The 23,983-nt window shown below is 34.6% G+C and overlaps 1 protein-coding gene across 7 annotated transcripts in view; it reads right to left on the bottom strand.

The window, feature by feature from the left end:
• LOC126777150 (focal adhesion kinase 1) overlaps positions 1–23,983 on the bottom strand; it is a 168,481-nt gene that overhangs the window by 6,768 nt on the left and 137,730 nt on the right. For 5 of the 7 annotated variants that reach the window (XM_050500070.1, XM_050500068.1, XM_050500071.1 and 2 more), the window contains 16 exons: positions 18,705–18,817; positions 8,209–8,393; positions 7,964–8,119; positions 7,545–7,624; positions 7,207–7,414; positions 6,692–6,836; positions 6,118–6,239; positions 5,470–5,556; positions 4,839–4,920; positions 4,194–4,316; positions 3,780–3,860; positions 3,389–3,532; positions 2,983–3,115; positions 2,044–2,176; positions 792–933; positions 447–651 (listed from right to left, as the gene is read on the bottom strand). In XM_050500070.1, the coding sequence (XP_050356027.1) occupies positions 447–651; positions 792–933; positions 2,044–2,176; positions 2,983–3,115; positions 3,389–3,532; positions 3,780–3,860; positions 4,194–4,316; positions 4,839–4,920; positions 5,470–5,556; positions 6,118–6,239; positions 6,692–6,836; positions 7,207–7,414; positions 7,545–7,624; positions 7,964–8,119; positions 8,209–8,393; positions 18,705–18,817 (2,139 nt within the window). The remainder of the gene's footprint in view (positions 1–446; positions 652–791; positions 934–2,043; positions 2,177–2,982; positions 3,116–3,388; positions 3,533–3,779; positions 3,861–4,193; positions 4,317–4,838; positions 4,921–5,469; positions 5,557–6,117; positions 6,240–6,691; positions 6,837–7,206; positions 7,415–7,544; positions 7,625–7,963; positions 8,120–8,208; positions 8,394–18,704; positions 18,818–23,983) is intronic. The other 2 variants (XM_050500072.1, XM_050500067.1) reach the window with 1 other exon arrangement.

Raw genomic sequence — 23,983 nt, 5'->3', positions numbered from 1 at the left:
TTCCATCGAATTACGTGGACAGTATTGTTTTTTTTTTTTGTTTTTGCTCTTGTGTTTATTTCTAGTTGTAATTAATAATTATGCAATTTATTAAGTTGTGTGTTAAATTAGCTGTACCTACTAAATAAATAAAATAATTTAAAATTCTTATAATGTATTATCTATGAAAAGAAGGCCCGGTTGCTCGCCTGTTTTTTTTAAATTTCTAATAAGTGATTGTAATTAATTATTATATCCCATTGGCATTGGAATAACTACGTCTTACAACGTTAATGAGCCGCAACTATGGGAAGATGTTCTGTCGTATGCCAGTAATTAAAATAGGTCACCCACCCTTTGAACTGAAACGTAGCAATAAATATTGCTGCTGTACAGGAGAATAACGCATGAGATAGTGGTAGCTATCTAGACGAGATATCACAAGCCATATATTCTATTTAACTCACAAGAGAGTCTCCTTGAGCTGGTGCGCGGTGGGTCGCTGGGAGGGCTCGTACGCCCAGCAGCGCGACATGACGGAGTAGAGCCTGGGGGGGCAGCGTGGAGGTAGCGCCAGTCTCTCTCCGTTCTCCAGTTTGCCGATCACGTCATTGTTCTTGACGCCACTGAACGGTTTCACGCCCAGCATCAGGATCTCCCACATACAGACGCCTGCAGGGAAGATTATAATTGATTTCCTTGTAGCACACTAGAATTTTTTTAAGAAAGTTTAGGTAAAAGCAGTGGCTAGCTTTTAGTCTATGACTAGTTGTTTATGCCAATTTATAATTACCGTAATTTATAATACTCACCAAACATCCAGACATCCGACGCGGACGTGAACCGTCTAAAGTTGATCGATTCGGGAGCCATCCATTTGATGGGCAATTTGCCTCTCGACGCCTTGTAGTACGATTTATCTTCCACCATTTTCGATAGACCAAAATCCGCCAGCTGTAACCAAAAACACAGATTATACATACATACTGCGCCAATAATATAATTTTTGCTTGCCATATCAACTTATTATTACAATAATAAAGTAGAAATTGACAATAGACAAATCGTATATTCAACTTTGTTCTAAGGATATATTTTATTTATAATTGAAAAGTTAAATGATTTATTAACATTACAACACTTGACCGATATATTATAGCGCACGAGTGTGTGCGCACGCTCTCACGCAACTCCCTACTCCCTCACTCTCATAATCGGATGGGTAACACACACTGCCAAAAACCGAAGTCTATGCTGCTACCGAGAATTTCGTAACATAAAAACTGATCATTAGAAAAATGACTAGACCCGGGATTTGTTAAGGACAAATGGTAGCTCCAATTGTCTTTAACAAATTAAACGTTTAAACCGCAAGTTAACCGCACTGTTTACGAACAAAACCGAAGCGTCGAAAGTGAGAGCGGGACCGGCGCAGGGGACGGGAGGGGAGCGCACTTTCCACTCGGGTCTCAAGTTAACCCTGGCAGGTAATATAGTCTATATAAATACTCAAGTATTTGCTACCAGCGTGTCCTTCGTTATTTTGGTCGTATAGCGCGAAAACAGCCTGACAGCCTCGACAAGCTGTTGGTGCTTGGCAAAATAGAGGGAAAACGACCAAGTGGCCGCTGCCCGACACGATGGTCGGAAGGACTGTGGAAAATTCACAGAGATCGTGACCCAGACCCTAGATCAGAGTGACATGACACGACCTTCAGCAATGAAGTAAACGACCGAGAAGAATAATAAATATTCAGGACATGTTTGTGAAAACCGATGATTGTGGGTTCAAACCCGGGCAAGCACCATTGAATTTTCATGTGCTTAATTGGTGTTTAAAATTCATCTTGTGCTTGACGGTGAAGGAAAACATCGTGAGGAAACCTGCATGTATCTGATTTCATTGAAATTCTGCCACACGTGTATTCTACCAACCCACATTGGTGCAGCGTGGTGGAATAAGCTCCGAACCTTTTCCTAAAAATGGAGAGGAGACCTTAGCCCAGCAGTGGGACATTACCGGCTGTTACTGTACTGTACTGTTACTGTCTGTGAAATCACTACCTTAACACACGTAGCCGTCGAGACGAGAACATTTCTAGCGGCAATATCCCGATGCACGAACTTCTTGCTCTCCAAGTAGCTGAGCGCGGTCGACAGCTGGTAGATGTACAGCACCAATGTACATGTCTCTAATCTGAGGGGAAGATACGTTACGGCTGTTAACTAGTACAATTAACATTTTTCTTAGTTTAATGGGCGACACAATTTTTTGTTATCTAATTTTTATTTTTGTAGTGCTAACACTAATCGCATTTTGAACGAGTCAGTTGAACTAAGCTAATTTCGTTCACTTTTATACAATATGAAACAAAGCTTTTCTCTAAATTTAAAATATGTATAGTTTAAATTGTGCGTTAGTCATTCAGACTGCGTTATATGTTTAGATATTAAAATTATAATACAGTACAATTTTTGTTTCAAACATCTTTGGAAATTTAAGGTTTTTTTTTATTTAAAATAGTTTATTAATAAAATATTAAATCCCTCCCAAATCAAGAATTTGTTACGGAAAGAGCAAACAAACACAAACCATAGATTTACATATTCTATGCAATTTGATAATAGCTCTTCTATATTATACATTACCCTACATTACACTATTTCACTTAACTACTTATAACTAGCCGTATATATATAATCTGCCACATGTGTATTCTACCAACCCGCATAGGAGCAGCGTGGTGGAATAAGCTCCAAACCTTCTCCTCAAAAGGGAGAGGAGGCCTTAGCCCAGTAGTGGGACATTAACAGGCTGTTACTACTATACTTATAACTTCCTGAATTTAATTTCCAAAGTTCGCCATTTTGTCGCTAATCCATAAAGAATATTCAAGGTCATTCAAGATATCAATAAATGTTGATTATTATGATCAAAGTTGTTTTTAGTCTTTATTCCTCTAGTGGTTGGAATAGGCTAGCCGGTTTAGATATGAAAGTCACCTGTGCGCGTTCTGTTGCAAGTAGGCGCGCATCTCCCCCAGTGTGGCGAGCTCCATCACGATCCAGATGGGCGGCGTGCTGCACACACCGACCAGGCCGATTATGTGAGGGTGGGAGAACTGCTGCATTATATCTGGAAAACATATATTAACGCATAAAAAAAACAAATATACTTATCATTTTTTTACTGTACTGTACTTGTATATATCCTGATAGAGGAAAAAATATTTTATAATGTCCAAAAATTTTTAAAACTATTTTTCTATCACTCATTCATAATAAAATTACTTTATTAATACACTCAAATATTTATCCGCAAAGTTATAGAATATTTATTACTCAATAGAAGCTTACGTTATTGTTTACCAGATTATACTAATCGAGCAATAAACAAATGATGACTCACAGGCCTCCTCGAGGAACTTCTCGGCGGTGTCGAGGTCGGCGTCCAGCTTGCAGGTCTTCACGGCGACGGGCAGCACGCAGTCCGCGCCGCGCCCCGCGCGCGCCCGCAGCGACGGCGCCGCGCCGCCCGCCACGCGACACGTGCCTGGGGGGGGGGGGTATTTACTGTTCAGGGTTCAAGGTCACCAATATCTACTCTTCGCACTATCAACGCGCCGTCGACTATGGAATCTTAGTACATTCCTCGTGGCTGTGAGTTTTTATTTCCAGGCAGCATCGTTTAAGCCAATTTAAATTCGGGATTACAATTTCAAACTACTTTCTGCGGTTATTTTTTATATTTAACATTGAGACTGGCACATGGTAAAAGATAAATAAAGAAATATATATACCTTTGTGTACGTCACCAAATTGTCCTTCCCCGATGATACCCGTGAGTTCGATTTGATTACGAACCAACTCGTAGTCCCGAACTGTTACAAAATATAATAATAATAATCATCAAATAGAAACAACTAAAAACATAACTTATTATAACATATATGGTTATTTTAAATAAAGCGATAAACGACCAGAGTATAATGTTAACGTCGGATTTGTGTGCAACGTTTCTATATGTAACGTTACTGCAAGAAGATTAATTTTGGGAATACTTTCATATTTTTGCTACTAAAGTGACAAATAACTTTATATTACGTTCAATTGTGTACAATGTTCAATGACATAAGCCAAGAAAAATGTATTATAGCGACACCGTCAGCCATATTGATATTTTTTTTATTTTCAGTTTCAATGAGTTTGTTTACCAGCTGGTGTGGAGTAGTCCGCATCGTCGTCCACGATCTCCGCGTAGTCCTCCAGCACGGTGGCGGTGGTGTGCGCCTCCCACGAGCTCGTCTTGCCTTCAGACGAACTGCTACTCATCTCGGCTGTAACATACCAGCAATGATGTTTGCAACAACCAAAAATCTTTTAATTTTATATATTTTTAAGAAATAATGTAACGGACACAAGTTTATCAGACACTACAAATGATACATCCACAAGCTTCCCACGACATTTTCAAGGTCGCCAGCTTAAACTTGATTAAATTCAATACTCTTTTTACTCTTTTACTTTTCATTACTCTTTTTTTTTATACTTTTTTTACTATTTAGTTATAATATATATATATATACTATAAAAATATGTTCTTCTTAATATCAGCTACTTACTTTTACATTGACAGTTCAGGCTTTTCCACACAGTAGCTTGTAAAGGATGACAAATTGATATAAAAAACCGTACTACAGTCACAATATTGTATTCATTTCAAAACTTAAAGACAATCACGTTAAAGAAATAACACATGGGTATAAAGTACCTTTTTCTATAATTATTAATGGAAGTTAATTCTTATTGTGAACTTATAATTCATTTCATATGTATAAAAATTTCGAATATATACTCACTTGTACGATTCCAAAGAGATGTTTGCGAGTCTGTCACTAGTCTACAATACCCGTCTACTAAATCTGCTAAGCTTTCTGCAGCCTGAAAATGAGTTTAAAATATTAATATATATATTTATATTAATTATAATTGTGGAATCATTCACACCCATACACGTACGCCAGCATGAACGCACGCAATTTTGTTTTGTTCAGGATCAAAGGATGACGTCAGTGTAAAAACAGACACAAGGGACATCACATTTTGTTTTTTTTTTTTAATAGAATAGGAAGGCGGACGAGCATATGCATTGTAAGAAATGTTAACCATTGCATCACCAATGCGCCACCAACCTTGGAAACTAAGATGTTATGTCCCTTGTGCCTGTAATTACACTGGCTCACTCACCTTTCAAACCGGAACACCATAATATAATACCAAATACTGCTGTTTTGCGGTAGAATATCTGATGAGTGGGCGGTACCTACCCAGACGAGCTTGCACAAAGCTCTACCACCAGTCAAGTTCTCAAGGTTCGTGGCGCATTGGCGATGTGCCAATATCTATGAGCTGGGATTCTTACTAACTATGAGATGACTCATTTGCCAGTCTGCCTGTCCATTTAAATAGATAAATAAATAAAGAACGTACCTCAACACTGCTGCACGTTATAGTTAACGTTTCTGTGGCGCCCTTCACTCGCAACTGTAGCGCCGCTTTACCGCACGACGAATTGGTCTGTGAATACAGAAAATATTAATGGCGTAATAATACTAAATATGGTTATAATTGTACATTTTGGTGATGAGTTATATAAAAAAAATTCAAATAAATTTTATGAACTAAGTCACCAATGTTGTCAAATTATTTATTTATAATAATTAAAAATATTTGTTTGTTTAGGTTAAATCTTGCAAACTGCTGCTTAATTTGTGTTTAGAATTCATTGTACTCGATGGTGAAGGAAATCCTTGTGAGAAAACCTGTATGTATCAAATGAAAATTAGTACACGCATTGGAGCAGCTTGGTGGAATAAGGTCTAAATCTTCTCCTAAAAAGGAGAGTCTTAGCCCAGCAGTGGGACATTTACAGGCTGTTGCTTAACTTTTATTTTTTACCAGACAAAATTGATAGATATTGAAATATTCCAAATCAGGCAGAAAACAACACGCAGATTGTGGCTGGAAGCAAATTAAATCAAAATAATTTATTTAAAATAAAAACATATTTACTTATTGTTTGTCAAATTAAATATTACCATTGATATGGGCATATAAATATAGTGGATAGATTCGTACCTGCGTCTGAGACTGTTGGGTGCAGTTTGACTTCAAAGTCTGCACCGCCACGATGTCGCTGAACGATGCTATCTTCGTGTAGGTTGGGGGTTCACCGGCTTTATGCGAGACGTACGATATATCTAACAATAACAAATGTTTAGAAATGTATAAGAACCTTTGATATCAGTAGATTAAATTTAAATTACATTATAAACGATGTATAAAATATATATAAGCTTTTTATTTATTTAAGAATCGTAAATCCTTGAAACCTCAAGCTAATATATCTATTTCAGCTTAATATCAACGCTAAGTTAAGAAAACAATAAGAATAGAAATATAAATAATTCACACTACTAGAGCTCATTAGATGGACCTATATCAATTGATATTCAAAACAAATGATGTACACACAAAAGTCTCCACTACAAATACCGATTAATCGAATTGTGTTTCTAAAAAGCGAAGACAGAACTTGCGACCGTTTGGTACTAATTGCATTGAAAATTGCGTCAATCAATCTCCGAATATATATATTTCGTGTGATAAGGATCATGTTGTACGTAAGTGATGTGTACTGCAGCGGCCATACCTATGTCAGGTCCAATCGCCAGCTCAACGGGTATCGCCCAGCCGGAGCCGAGCGCGCCCGTGAACGTCTCGCGGTCGCAGCCGTAGTGCGTGTGCATCGTTTCGAGGTATTTCAACATGCAGTCTGTGTCACTCAGGTTCGCCACCTGGGAAAATGTTACCAGCTTATATTGTAATCTCTTGGCATTATATTTACTTGGTGGTAGGGCTTTGTGTAAGCTCGTCTGGATATGTACCACCCACTGAACAGATACTCTGCCGTCAAACAGCAATACTTGGTATTGTTGTGTTCCGGTTTGAAGGATCAGCGAGTCCGTGTAACTACAGGCACAAAGGACTTCACTTCTTAGTTTCCCACTATCGTATTGGCAAAGTAAGAAATGGTTAATATCAGGTGGTCCGCCTGAGAAGCGACACGGTTGAATACGCTCTTAGCGTTTCGCTTTAGTAGGAGAAGTTGTTTTAGCAGTACCATGACGTTTACGAGCCGTTATTATTATTTATTATTTTACCGACCTTTTTAAACTGCTGCTGTATGGCCTTCTTCAGCACTTTCGGCTTGATCGCTTCGAGCACGGTCTTGGGCAGGAACTTGTGCAAACCGAATTCCTTTTCCAGGTACTCGATATTGGACTTCTTGTCCAAAGAGATCTGCATGTCTTTGCAGAAATATCTGCAGCAAGAAAACGACTGTTTTGGGAAACTTGTATTATCTATGGCAATTCTGCGAAAAAATTGGGAAAGATTTTGTCATTACACTTCAGGAAAAAATCACACAGCTATATAATATATTATTTAATAAATGAGATTTGTTACGATATTTAAATTAATATTGAATTAAGTTAAATACTTACTTTATTTCTAAACAACATATCTGTATCGCCAAGTCCTGGTCCACCGTCGGATGATTGGCATTGAGGTAGTCATGTCGGACCTTAAATGAAATTCATTTTTAACCATTTCATTTACAAATAATATCACAATATTATTTAATGTTTATATTTGAATGGCCACGTATGGCAAAATATATTAGATAGGACGCGTGTTTTAGGAAACACGCGATGATCGCGGTTTAAAATCCAGGCAATTACTACTGAAGTTTTATATGCTTGAAAGTCAAGAAAAAACTTGCTTGTATCGAGTGCTTTTATACCACATGAATATCATTAATCTGCAATGGACTAGTATGGTGGAATAAATATAAGTCTATGGTGGAATAATTTTTATCTTTTTAAAAACGGATAAATTTACGATTTATTTCTTAATTACTGACCTGATCGTAATAATAGTGGAAGGTGACGCGGTCCGAGTCACAAAGGTCGCGAAGATTTGCGGGTAAATAACGCACGCGCAACTCCAAGCGCCACTCGCTCGCCGGCCATTTTGTTATGAGCTCTGATACCGGCGTGTCTTGATGTATCCATCGAATCTGAATTTAAAAAATAATATTGAGAGTATGAGTAGGAGATCCTGGTGCTTTAAGCTATAAACTTATCGTTACAACGAAAACAAACGGACCTTTCCGCTGGTGAGCTTGCGTGCACGCAGCGCGTAGCACGAGGAGTACACCCGGTCGCCCGACGCTAGCCTGGCGGCGAGACATCGCAATACTGATCTCACATCCTCGTCAGCAGACGCTCTTACAACGTTGAACCCACCGTTCGGCAGGTGCACCTTCAACGTTGATGGATCTGTTGCCGCTCCTGCAATAACATATTGCATTTCATCAGTTAAAAAGATTACGTTAAAATTGCCTTTAATACACAGGTTCGGAGTTTATTTGCTTGAATCTGGCTTGGTGGATATACATGTGGCAGATTTTCATACGACACATACAGGTTACCCCGATAAAATATTTACTTTTACCGCCGCATGACATCAATTACAGACACAAATTACCGTTATGAAAACTCAGTTGTGCCATTGCCAACCATTGGGCCCTCGCACGTATAACGTAACCTTTTTTAAATTTTGAATATTTTTAGCCATTACCCTACTTTTATGTACATAGCAGCACTATAATTTTGAAGGTAGAGTAAGCGAGTATAATGACAGACGCAAAGGACATAACATCATATATAATATACTCTATGATTATCGGAACATTGTCAATGACAACGACTCAAGTTTTTTACATTGCCATAATCTTTAAGCAATTGTGACCGTTGACTATTAAGTGCTGAATTAGTCTGCCTTCCTGTTACAGATAAAAAAAACTCATTTAAACTATTCAATATTAATAGAATAAATTACAAAAAAAATAAAACCGGACAGAGATAACACGCAAACTTTTTCTATTAATTGCAATATAATTATATTTAAGTGATCATAGCAACGGATGTATTATGATTAGATTCATTAAAGTTAAACAAAGATAGCGCCAAAACAGAAAAAAGAAACCATTTAATATATTACTTATATATGTATATAAAGAGTAATTTAAAACTGCTTCGAACAAGTCTCGATAATATAGTCATACAGTTAATTAAAAGTTAAAATGTTAAGAATTTTCGAGTATTGTAAATAGTTTCGACTAATTATAAAAAATTAAATGAGCGTCCTCATAAACTGTATTATGCGTGACGAGGCGATATTATATTTGGCTTAGAGTATTATGTTATACGAGCATATGTTTAATTATAATAAATACCATAATTAAATTAGCTTTATTTATTCACACAGGTAGAATAAGGGTATTTTTTGTGAAATTGGTAAGCTGACCGGTCTGACCTGAAAGTAAGTGGTCACCGACACCCATAAAAACTGCCACTGTAAGAAATATTAACCATTCCTTACATTACCTATGGGCCATCAACTTTGGGAACAAATATATTATGTCCCCTGTAATTATACTGACTCACTCACCCTCCAAACCGGAACACAACAATACAGTATTGCTGTTGAACGGTAGAATATCTGATGAGATGATGATTATGTCTGCATAGAACATTTATATTGAAGAAACATACAAAGAAAAAAATGTTTTTGGGCTTACGTGGAACAACTTAACAAAGTGTTCGACAATCGGGTTGAATACTTTATGAATAGATTGAGGACAAATATACAAATATATTTTTTTTATATATTTAAAATACATAAATTGTACTAATTATATTAAATCGCTTATCATATTTAGTTATTTTATATAGAGTCATAGTTACATCGATTTCAAACACGTTTTAATCCAATTAGTTCGTATAATGGTATTATAAAATTGTATTAAACGAAGTCTAAATCTCGTTTATATTTGTGGAGCAGGCGTGTCTATAGAGGAATCCGTGCTAATCCCCGATCGCTCCATTTAACTTAATACCGTATAAGTATCTTAAAACTACTTATGCTACAAAAAAGATAAACCGAAACGCCTAATGGAACGTATCACGGGGTGACAAACAAGCATAGTGAAGTTAAGTACTAAATATAAGTTTTTCATTATACTATAGAAACGAGGTCACAATGGCTAAAACGCGTGATTCGTGAAAAAATGTTCTTATGCTTAATTTGTATTTAAAATTCATCCTGTCCTCGGCGGTGAAGGATAACATCGTCAGATAACTTGAATGTGTCGGGTGAAACTTGCCACGTATATCCACTATCCGTATTGGAGGAGCGTGGAGGAATAAATTAACCATCTTCACTATAAGAAGAGTGGAGGCCTCAGTTCGGCAATGGGACACTTACGGCTTACGGCTGTTACTTTACTTTTGCTAATGCGCCACCAAACCTCGCGCCTGTAGTTTTACACTGCCTCACTCACCATTCAAATCGAAAGACCACAATACTACTCCCTGTCCCACTGCTGGTCAAACATTTACGGCTATAACTTTTACCTTTTCTTCTCAAAATATACTTATACGTTATGAGAGCATGATTAGCTAGTGGCCCTCAAACGAAACATTAAATATATAAAAACATCTTATATAGGTTGAACTGTACCAATAACTTAGAAATATTTAAATGTTTATTAATATATTATAACTGCGACATTCAAAGAAAAGTAGAAAAATTAGTCAATTGGTAGCAGTCGTTGATGAAACATCACAACAACACATGGCCTATAGATCTAAAGGTTCACACGAAATTAAAAAGTTTTTCGGGAAATATACAAACTCTACCATAGATTATGTAAAATTTATCACTACGGAACGCGACTTCGTCTGCGGAAAGATAAATAATAATATATTCATAGCTAAGAGTGCGTTTTAAGCGTGACATGTTTTGGTGACATTTATTTGTTCTGGTTTTCTAAAAAGAATGACACTTCAAACTAGGTCCTTGGATGAATCATGAAGTTGAAGAAATGATGCAAAAGCTTGAGGCGCTATATATTATATAACGAAACGAAGATCTCCGAAATACAAAAAAAAAAAAAAATTATGTTGATATTTTTTTAAATCTCGAAACTTAGATTGCTGCCTGGTAATAAACATGCAGATACATTAAATTTACATAATTAAATAAAAGATTATATACTTAAAAAAAAAACACAAACGTTCATTAAACTAAAAAGTAAAAATTTCACCGTTCCGAAAAAGATCCGAAAAACGTCCTGACTTGAAAAGAATCTGCAAAGGATACTTAGGGATTTTTTGTCTAATTTTGTTATCATTTACAATACAATTCCACTCTTATATCCTTTATCCATTTTTTCATTAGTCGTCTACAAACAAAGGAGATAATCGCTTAAATAAAAAAAAACGACGGCCTTGCCAAAAAACGTACTAATAACAAAAAAAAAAATTATAGCCAGTGTGGTTCGAGATGGCGAAATCCCATTCATCTAAACCGGCATTTAAAAGTTATTGTAGAATAAAGAAAATCACAAACATACATGACAATTGAAAACATTACACTCCTACATGGCATTCGTGTAAAAAAAGGTACTGGGGTCCAATTCTACAAACAAATTATCACTTTATCGCAATCGAATCGAAGCGTTATCGATGCCGTTTATCCGATTTCCTGTTATTTAATTTAATTATCGACTATTGGTATAAAGTTCACAATTAAGTTTGGTTTTGACACAACGGTATATGTTAACAACATATCGGTTCGGTTCCCGATTCGAATAAATATAGAATAGTCAAAGTTGGATTGGAATTGAATCGGAAACATATCGTAATCTTTATAAATTAGTAGAATTGGCCCTAATCTATTTTGTCATTGCCCATTTATGTACAGCTATAATTAAAAACACGTATATAAAGTGTTCGCTTCGAATATTCTCAAAGTAGAAACTTTACCATTATTGTTTTATATTTATAGTCAAGTCATGTTTATCTTGAAGCTCAAGTTGTCTTACGAATGTATAATTTGCATACCGAACTTTGAGGAATGTCATCGTTGGTGTCAATAAAAAAAAAATCGATTATCATTCAACACCTACTCGTTCTTAATCCGAGAAATGTCTTTGTATTACAACTTTATTCAAATTTATTTATAATCCATATATCCATATAAACCGTCAATATGTCCGTTACGCAATTTTACATATTTTTTACATAAAATGGATGCGGTTTTATTGTTTGAGATTCATACACTTCGACACCGCTTGACCGATCACAATAAAAATTGCCATATATGTATATGTATTATTTCATGGATATTTTTTTTTTCTTAAATTCTAACTCAAGTGCAAGTGGCGAGTTAGATGACTCTCAACGCGACTATTCTACTTCTTAAATACGATACAAACGATCGATGTCAATTGGTGTACGTTGTCATTTAAGAACGGAGAATATATTTTCAATTTTTCATTACGTTCACACACATTATTGAACGCTTCCTATGTTACAAAATTCAAATAATTCATTTATACATATATAAACGAACACAGCAGGTCAACGCCAACGATTTGATAGTTATATTCAAATAAAAAAAAAAACAATATTCATAAATAACGTCTATTAATACAAATCGTTAATAAAAGTCAAATTTACTGAAAAATATATTTTTTCATACAATTCCATATTTATAAATGGACTTTGAGTACTCTTTAGGAAAGGTTCAAAATCAAGATTCTATTCTATTAATCTAATAATTAAATAATATTGATTTTGGTGATGAATGATATTAATCCTATTAAAAGTTTGAAAATCTTTTCTAGAGGTTATTTAAATGAAGTCTACCGAACTCACACGTATTATATTCTAAATATTTTTCAATAGAATGTATATTTTATCAGCGTTATTATATTATAGAACAACATACATTTAAAACTAACATGCAAAGAAATATGCTTATGGACTATTATATAACCTTACCGACATTAAGTACCATCTAAGTAAGTACTCACATTTACAGGCGACCTGAAACGTAGCTCCATGATTGGCAATGCATTGATGAAATAACTTTTACATAATATTACAATATTATCTAATGGGTTTACTCGTACTTGACTACTTAGTAAGATAGCCCATTTATTACATAGGACTAGCAAAATCTAGCGGATGAAAACACGATATGATACAGTATACTGTTATATATGATGTATATGATATAGTTTACTGGTGATAGGGCTTTGTGCAAGCTCGTCTGGGTAGGTACCACCCACTCATCAGATATTCTACCGCAAAACAGCAATACTTGATATTGTTGTGTTCCGGTTTGAAGGGTGAGTGAACCAGTGTAATTACAGGCACAAGGGACATAAAATCTTAGTTCCCAAGGTTGGTGGCGCATTGGCTAAGTAAGCGATAGTTGACATTTCTTTCAATGCCAATGTCTAAGGGCGTTTGGTGACCACTTACCATCAGGTGGCCCATATGCTCGTCCGCCTTCCTATTCTATAAAAAAAAAGTCAAAATGTGCAGTCGATGGTAGAGAAATCGAGTAGCGAGTTAAAACAAAGTGTATACAAATACACCGATAAAAAAATACCTACCCGTGCCAAGTTTTTTGGTAATCGGTCAATGGGTTATACTAAGATCCATTTATGACAAGCCAAGGAATCCAGTAGACCAATCACTTGCTATTTGTTGTAAAAAGCCGAGCCGTATCTTCCTCGTCAGCACTAGAGTCGTACACCAATAAATGTCACTCCATTCCTAATATGGTCCGAAGTCCTATGAATAAATCCATGACATTCGATTGTAACGTAGTTAAATGGAAGAACGTCAGGTAGTTGAGATGCAAATAGTGTAGCTCATTGAATAATCAAATTGTATAGTTCAGTGGAACTCGGCTAAGTAACTCACGGGCTGGATATGCGACAGCGTTAAATTACCGGAAAATTAGTTTTTCCTAAGATTTCCACGAGGAAACTGTAATGATGGTGTTATTGATTTTATTCTCGGAATACAATATAACATATGGATGATCTGAACGGCGGAAAATTTACCTTCTATCCATTCTCGATACTATTATTATTCGAGCAGAATAAGTAGTATAGGAAAAGTTATTCTCAAATAGTTTTAAGGAAAAGTCCGTGACACTTCTGTCTATTTATTTAGTGCTACTCTTGCGAAGTCGGACCGGAACGCTGGTAAGTAAATAAAGTTCGTTAACACTTGTAGAGCAAAATTTACTATTTTCACATTTTGGTATTAGTGCAACTAAAGCTAATGATATATTTATTTTTTTAACTTTAATATTATACAATGAGATATATATCCAGCCATTTCAGCCATGCAACATTACATAACATAACATTTTAATTATATATATAACAACAATCCGAATAAAGTATATATTTTTTTATATAATAAAATAGGTAAGCGGATGGGCAAATTGATCACCAGATAGTAAATGGTCACGATTGCCAAAATACATTGGAATTAAAAGAAATATTCCTTATCATCAATACGCCACCAACCTTGGGAACTAAGTGCCTTGTCCCAAGTGCCTGTGGTTACACTGGCTCACTTACCAGCATATATTTGATGAGTGGTACCTACCCAGACGGGCTTGCACAAATCCCTCGCACTAAGAAAATTATATATAGTAAATATATTAAGCAATTCAAAGTAAATAATGTCAGATAAACGATATAAAAATATGATAAATTTGAACTATATAAACACAAATTACATGTTCTACTAAAGTTTTCTTATATTTATCGAATACTTGTTCCAGCTTAAGTAATTCATTAACAGAGTAAAATATTTGCCGTGTAAGGCATTTTTAGTGCTGTTTTAATTTATAGGTCACACCTTGGTTCTATAAAATCTATAAAACAGACTTTGTGATAAAATTTTCCCACACCTACACTTGTATTTGATTATACGATTCAACATCCGCATACAACACTTGATATACTCGTTATACCGCATGGCTATCAAGGCAACTTCCGATTTTTTTTCTATAACTTTTTTTTTGTTACCGGAAACATTTAAGACTACTATCACCGGTTTTATATTAATAATTTCTGATACGAAGTTCATTTTACTTTTTTTTTTAATTATCTTAAAATCAACATAAAAAACAGAGTCGTGATTTTGCACACATTTTTAGCTCTGGTGGCAATACAATCCATATAACTGAATTTCGTTTGCTTTCTCCTAATTGACATTCTTAATATAACTAAATAATAATTTAATATATGTATTTATATATAAGCAGTGTCATATAGTATTATGTATGCATTATAACTTCTTTTTCTACATAATTAATTATATTGCAACCACAATTACTGTAGCGATGAAGCTTTGAGCTTTAAATTTTCTCAGAGATCAACTTTAAAAGCCGTGTTGAAATTTAACATGAATTAATAGGTTATATTTTAAATATTCTCCATATTTAGCGCGTTTTTATATCCTGGTGGTTTAACACGTGCAACTTAACCGTAGACTACGGGTTCAAACCCGGGCAAGTACCTTTTAGTCAAATAGCTTTGCGGTGAATTCAAACATTGTAAGGAAACCTACATGTGTCAAAGAAAATTTATCGCAAACAGCAATATTTATTATTGTGGTTTCCTGGTTTGAAGTGTCAGTGAGCCAGTATATGTATAGGTTGGTGGCGCATTGACGGAATGGTAACATTTTTTCCATCGATCTATATCGAATCTATAGGCATTGGACCACCTACCTAATCTATAAATTTAATAGGCCAGCGTCTGACCGTTGACTTGCCTGATGTTAAGCATCGACACGGTCTAGGATGTAGGACGCTTGCCTAAAAGAAACCAGTTTACTCTGTATTTGAAGACACCAACGTTGCACCTATCAGGAAATACAGAATCAGGCAAAGACAAGGCAAGACTTTACTACGTATTTTGTACCTGAAGCAAATAGCTGATGTGGCGTCAATCACGAGTCGCAACGTTTTATTTCGGTTAAATATCGTGACAGCGATGCGGGCGGAAGGATGTCGCCGGAGCCAGGCTGGACAGGCCATAAATAAATGTTATCTGTCGTTTCACCGACCGCCATAACCCATTATACAATACGTCAGCATTATTCATGAACGCCTTCCATTGGACAAACTTGTTTTACCTATTTATATTAAATTTAATTAACATATCTACGTAAATTGTTCATCATATCCGTTCCGTAACCGTAACAGCCTGTGAATGTCCCACTGCTGGGCTAAAGGCCTCCTCTCCTCTTTTTGATGAGAAGGTTTGGAGCTTATTCCACCACGCTGCTCCAATGCGGGTTGGTAGAATTCACATGTGGCAGAATTTCAGTGAAATTAGACACATGCAGGTTTCCTCACGATGTTTTCCTTCACCGTAAAGCACGAGATGAATTATAATCACAAATTAAGCACATGAAAATTCAGTGGTGCTTGCCCGGGTTTGAACCCACGATCATCGGTTAAGATTCACGCGTTCTTACCACTGGGCCATCTCGGCTTTTATCGTTCATCTTCATATAATCCAAAAAAAAATGTTTATTTATTATTTTATAATATTACCTTTAAGTGTTTCGTTGGTTGTACTGTCTGTACTGGTGAAGCATACACGGTACTATATAACTATATAATATATATTCGCATATATAATAGTCCGAACTTAGTTTAAATATTCTATATTCAAATAAGTTTAAAAAAATAATAATTAAATGGTCATGTCACAAGTTCGGACTGATAGGAGCGTTAATCTTTTTCACCAATTAAATAACACAACTATATTAATAAACTTGAAGTTACCATTTGGTACACAGACACAGTTCCAACGCATCTCGTGGGTATCAGAAATTTAAGGACGATAAACGGACATGATGAAATTCTCAGGATATATGTTTGGTAGCGAAACCTTAAAATGGACCGCTCATTAGTGACCACGTGCCCGACAGCCGGCAACATCGGAAGTGGTGACATCAGCGCCGGCTTCTATAATGACGCCCCCTGTCATTTTCTTTTTAGTGGCGGTTAACGAGCGTCGAAGTGTCTATCTATTACGAATTTCTGATTCAAATCTAGACACCTCATGGTCTGTTATTTACATTTAAAGAGGTTTTATTAGCATTAATTTAAAACTTGCAACAAAACTTTGCAGTTAATCAAAATGTCTATAGCTACCGCTGTGATGTATGATACGTTATTTAGCATAAAGCTTTTTAAAAAATCTATCGATCTCATAGTTAGTACATTAAGAAATCGATTGGACATTAACTCGTATGTAAGAAGAAAAAATAACAATTTTGGCATTGACCGCCTATCCGACTCCTACCATTTTACATCTTCCAGCTAGCTGCTTTAAACATGTCATACAGACATACAGATTGGATTATTTATCTCGTATATTAATAATGTAGCACTTAGATCAAATCCTTACTAATATTATAAATGCGAAAGTGAGTTTGTTTGTTATGCTTTCATATCTTACTATTTCAACCGATCTCTTGCAATACCTCCTCTTAGGGGAACACGCGGGAAAAGCCTTGGGTGAAATTTAGCTACATTTAAAATAACTTAGAAATTGTTACAAATGTAGATTCTACCGGAATAGACCAGCAAGAAGTTGTCACCAATCATATACAATTATTCATTTATAATTTTTATGAAACCAACCCACGAATACTAACTTCAAACACATATCATCTCTATAATCTTGTATTGTATAGCTTACCTTATTTATTATTATATTTATAATTCTTTTTTTAAAGAATAAGCTTTAATTTTATTAGAAAAATATTAACTATTAATTCCATTCAACCAATATCAGACGATGAAATTAATCAAAAATAATCGAACATTGTCTGAATTTAGAATAATATTCAATTGGAAAAGTTAATTAAAATTCGATACAAAGCAAACGATGAGAACCCACGAGTTGAGATCTGTTTCGAATTTTAACTTTTAATTAAACATCTTCGTACGTAACGAGTTCGAAGATAAAACTAATTATGGAAATGACGCCACGAGAAAAAATCGTTCGCTGCTTTTCTCTTTCAGCGCATCGCAACCTTGGCCCGTGTTTTCATGCATTTTCAAATATTTACTCAAAAGTAGTTTTCACAATTGTGCAAATGTTTTGGAACTAGGTTAAAATATGCAAAGCCCATATAAGTCCATGTATTTTTTATTGAAGCGTTTAATCTGTCCTTACATATAACGTACTATCCGTTATTTGTAACCTACAGATCCTTAAGTACTCCTTAAGCAATCCAGTGGTACCTTAATGACGGCTCAAAGGCAATTCTACTATCTGTAGGCAAAAGCGAGTCGTTTCTTGAATATCCGGGTACACGAGGCGCCTTCTTGTGCCCGTTAGTATAGAACTTCGTACTCGAAAATAATCTACCAAGTAAGTACATATATATAATTTGTAAATACATTAAATTACAGTTTCAACTATTTTTAATTACACGAAAGTAAAGTTAATATATTTACCGATAACTATATCTCCATAGCACGTCTATTTGTTATATTTTTATTATAATTTAAATTTACTTTATTTTAATGGTTTAATACCAAGCAACCTAATTTCTTTCTAGTTAGACAGACAATATAACATTCACAAGTAGTCACATAAAACCTTCATACGAACCCGTAGAGACAGGAATACAGAATAAAATTATTCCTTTTCTACAATTGCATTTGTGTCAAATTATGAAAAAAAAACATACCGTGCCCAGACGCAGGTGTGGCGTGACGCTTGGGCGACCCGCCCTGCGGCGTGGGCTGCATCGCGCGCGCTAGCGGCCCCTCGCCACACCGGCCGCCGCCCTCGGGCTCATGGCTGTAACAAAAATATCCTCACATAAGTACATATTCCATAATATAATCCATGTTTTTTTAAAGCGAACTTTATCTCTGAAATCATTTGGACGTGCGTTTTGATTTGAAAATTATTCTTATTATAATAGCAATTTATTAATTATTGTCAATACAGACACGAATAATTTATTTCTTTATTATTTATGAAACTTATAAAATATTTTTTATTTTTTTTTAAAACCTGTAAATATATTGTACAATAAATATATAAATATACAAATTATATGAACATGTGATGTTTTTCAGATCTGTAATATATAAATATATAATTACAATGAAACATATTCTAAAGAAAGATAAACAGACGATCAAAAAGTCTTATGTCTTTTAATCAACTAAATATATTGTTATTCAGCCGTCAATTTAATTAATTAATTTAGAATATTCCTAGGTAAGGATATATATCATGACAAGTAGCCGAAATTGTACGCAATGCCACAGTAGCACTTGGTCAACACGCGGCCTTCGTTTTAATTATCCACAGGCTAGTGGCTTTGTGTGGAGCTGCCACAAGGTACAATAGGGTGTCCCCCCTTATAGGGGGAGTTCCATCGATTGGCAGCATTCGGAGCATGCAAATGCGCTGCGTGTATGTGAAAGGGGCTGACAACCCTTTTAGTTGCCGATTCCATTGTGTTTATGTATTAGATTTTACGAAACACTACCGTTAATATTTAAAATCTATAAACATAAACGAGACTTTTTTAAGGCAGAAGACACAGCTCGGTTCGAATTGTAAAGTATATATATAAGCTAAATACACTGACTTACTCATCACGCAATTATAGGTCCTATAATATAAATAAAATATAGGTAGGTTGTTACTTCTTTTACGACAAATATGCTCACTAAGCAAAAGGCTATTGTGAAAGGCTGATAAATGTCTATTAAGAAATTAAAAGTATAAAATATGGTCCAATAGTCCAATGCCTTCCGAGACAATTAACATTATCTTACGATTATATCCTTAAGAATTCGGTATTACCGATTTAAAAAGTGCTATTTTTATTTCTTAGAATGTCAAATCAATTACGACAGAAAGAGAGAAATTAAAAGCTAAATTCCCGAAAAAAAAACAGTCGAAACGATTCGTTAATGTTTATCGAAATATAAGCGTGAATGTTAACACGTAAGCTCGCTATGGAATCCGACCTGTAACATTATCAATATTTATTTCAAAAGGAAACAAACAATCGTGGGCAAGACATGAGTGATTCATATAGAACAGGTCGAGGCATGTTCAATGTGAATCATAATAAAAGAAATGAATTCGATTTTGCAACTGTCGCTAATGTTGATAAGAGTGCAATAGATGATGACACACTTACAGACAATTGGGTTATCGCAGCGCAATATAATCTATAAGCTTTTGCGCATAACGATGCAAAAAATAATACTTCAATCTAATATCAGACGTAAAGCATTTGCTGCGTTACTAACACCAAGCAATATTACAAATGATATTGTAAAAAAGCCGAGATGGCCCAGTGGTTAGAATGCGTGAATCTTAAATTACGATCGCGGGTTCAAACTCGGGCAAGCACCACTGAATTTTCATGTGCTTAATTTGTGTTTATAATTCATCTCGTGCTTGACGGTGAAAGAAAACGTCGCGAGGAAACCTGCATGTATCTAACACGTGATGGTTCACGAACAGTCCGCCACGAAATAAATTATAAACACAAATTCAGTTGCGCTTGCTCAGACTTTAACCTGCAAACATTAGTGAACATTGTAAATGTTAAAACTACGTGGCCAATACGTTAATATCTACCTACATACAAAACAAAAAACGTACCATTTAAACTAAAAAAAATATATAATTTTATATAAAATTAAGTATGATTCACGAAAAAAAACATAAAAAGTTGTACAAAAATTTACGTAGTTTATTAAGATTAAAGTTGAAAGACATAATAATATTCATTAGTAATATTTAATATAAAAATATTACGTTTACATCATTCTGAACTAAAATTGCATTAGACGATGCAGGTTGAGGACCTCAAAATGGATCGCAATATAAATGATAACGATATCACACTTATGCAACTGACCATTAGCTTAATGTTGCAACCATTTCATACTATTGTTTTAATGTCGTGATAACGTATAAGTTACATTATACAACTAGTTTACGTCTGCATCTTCGTCTGCGGTTGGCAAGGAAGCAGGCATTATGTGCTTTACTGCGACATGTTTGTAAAAATTCATGAATAGTTAAGACAAAACAAACAAATATGTATTAAAAAAAACTCGCATTTATAATATTATACAGGATTCAATTTGAAGATAAATGCCAAATTAGTTGTCATAAAAACTAAGAATCCCATTAAGTATTGAACAAAACACACACACAAATACAGATATACAATAGTATAAACATTCAATAATGTAGTGTAATTATTGTAAAGGTCGACGAACTTACAAATGTAATTCATGATTTGTAAACACAAACTAGTTCAGCACTACGTAATTAGGTCGGTTAATTTACGTTCTGCAGCATCGACTAATTTGAAAGCGTACTGAGTAATAAACTGTTACATCTAGAGCTTTTAGTATCAATTGTTTCACTTGGAAAACTTACAAATACTTTCTTGTAGCAATATGTGAGACAATATATGAATACACACGATGATTAGTGGTCACTACCGCCCATAGACATTGGCGATGTTAAAAATCTTAACCATCCTCCTCAACAACACCGCAACAATACCATCTTAAGTGCTACCGTTTTGTGGTAGAATATGTGATGAGTCGGTGTTTTCTACCCAGACGAGCTTGCAGGAACCACTATTATTACACTATTAATAGTCCTCAATTGAAGACAATTTTTTTTTTCAGCCTTTTGCCGTCCACTGCTGGACGAAAGCCTCCCCCTTAGAACGCCAACCATCCCGATCTTGGGCAGTCCGCATCCATCCCGAACCTGCCACCTTTTTTAAATCGTCGGCCCATCTTGTCACAGGGCGTCCTACACTACGTTTGCCTAAGCGTGAAGACAATTATATATAATATAATAATAAATGTTTAGTATATGAATATTCAGTTATTTTTACTCTCGATGTTGGTATAACGATACAATTTGACGATTAACTTTTTTCTGTATACTTTATATCGCGTCCGAGTTAGAATTCTTATATTTTATTTATTTTATTATTACCTGGACACATACATATAAGCGAAGCCAATGAAACAATTATCAAAAAGTTAACTTAATTTGATTTATTCGATACGCTTTTACCTCAGTTGGATTGTTCAAAAATATGTTTAGTGTAAATTATAAAAATAGCGCCCGTAAGCCCGGGATTCATAATAATAATTGTACAAAAATGAAATTCAACTCATTTTGAATTTCGAAGCCATTGTGAAATACCATCTGTCTTTATTTTAAATTGGTTACCATAAACCGTCGATATGATCTAGGCTGTTAAATATTCATTACGCGATGCTGCACGATACGTCAATACAGATTTCACACAATTTTTAATCGACTTCAAAAAAGAATGTTTACATACATTTATATATTTATGTACGTTTGTATATACCTTTTTTTGTTAATTAACGAATATTGATGACTGTTTTTGCGTTATATATCCTTTAAAGTGGTCCAAAATCAATTTCAATTGTATTGGATATTCTAAAGTTTTTATTTGAAACATACAAAATAGACAATTGAACAACAAATAGGAATTCCTGTCATACGATCAATTTTGATCTAAACCTACTTTACGAACTGCGGTCTAATTAAATCCTATAAACGATCCAATGAGATCACCACATTAACCTCAAGAACTTCAAAGCCTTTCTCATCAGGTTTTATTCAAAACCTTCGTTTAATACTTTAGAGTAAAACAAATAATATTAATATAAACAGTAACAGCCTGTTAATGTCCCACTGCTGGGCTAAGGCCTCCTCTCCCTTTTGAGGAGAAGGTTTGGAGCTTATTCTACCATGCTGCTCCAATGCGGGTTGGTAGAATTAATGTAGGTACTTGTATTATCACTAGTAATAAAAGAATACGTAAAATATCAGCACAATATCCACGCCGTTCCAAAATAGTGGCAGGACTAAAAGGTGAAGTTAAATAAAACATATTAGAAAAAACCTAAAGATCAGTTATTATATATTTATATTATTCGAACTATTAAATATAATAAAAATCGATAGTAATAATATACACCCACTCTTTTTAATGTTTAAGATATGTCTACGAGTGTGTTCACATGGATTTTCTTCCTGTGTTAAAAACACAGGGGCGTGTACACATGTTTATAAAAAAATAAAAAAACAAAACACACAAATTCGATAATGAAATACACAACTGCGTCGACTTACGACGGCGACATGCGAATTTATTATTCGTTACACGTAAATCATAACGTACGATTCGTACGCAACTTAATTATAAATATTCGCTAATTACGCTTACCGAGGTCGACAGTATTTATATATATAGAAACAAATGTTGTATATTTGAGCGTTAATGATCAATGAAAGTTGATTATAGATTAAATTAATTATTTTATAGCCAACGAGAGTTGATTTTATCATTATATAACCGACAGCGTAGACAGATTTGAAAAACCGATACTTGATGCTCGCCGGTAACTTATGATATTCTTTAAATATTATAAAAAAAAATGTTCTAGTTAATGTGACATACAAGTTTCTGACATATCTTGAGAGTTCCTAGTCGAGTTTAGTGTAACAGGATACGTCATAGAGGTAGTCTACGGGCTATGCAGAGAATTTTTAGGGTGAGATCCTGTTAGAACATAAATAATTGTCAATGTCTTTAGACAAGAATGGTTACGCCAGTATCAAGAATTTTCAAATGTCTTGTTAGTTAGTATTTATATTTGTATCAAACTTATTTATTATTGTTTGTATAAATGTTTAAACAACATTATTTTATTAAACAGTATGATGTATTATTCGATTTGTGTTAACTTATATGTTATGTTAACTAATTTTAATATAACAGAATAGTCATCAATCTTATGTAACAATTGACAATTGGAATCAATCAAATGTAATGAAAACTACATACATTACAATCAACCTAATTATAAGTCATATTAATAATAAGATAAATTTAGTTTTTTTTTGTCAATGGCCGACGTG

This window comes from Nymphalis io, chromosome 22 (assembly GCF_905147045.1).
Source record: "Nymphalis io chromosome 22, ilAglIoxx1.1, whole genome shotgun sequence".
NCBI classification, from domain to species: Eukaryota; Metazoa; Arthropoda; class Insecta; order Lepidoptera; family Nymphalidae; genus Nymphalis; species Nymphalis io.
Note: the sequence above shows the minus strand (reverse complement) of the source record. Positions and strands in the feature narration are given on the sequence as shown.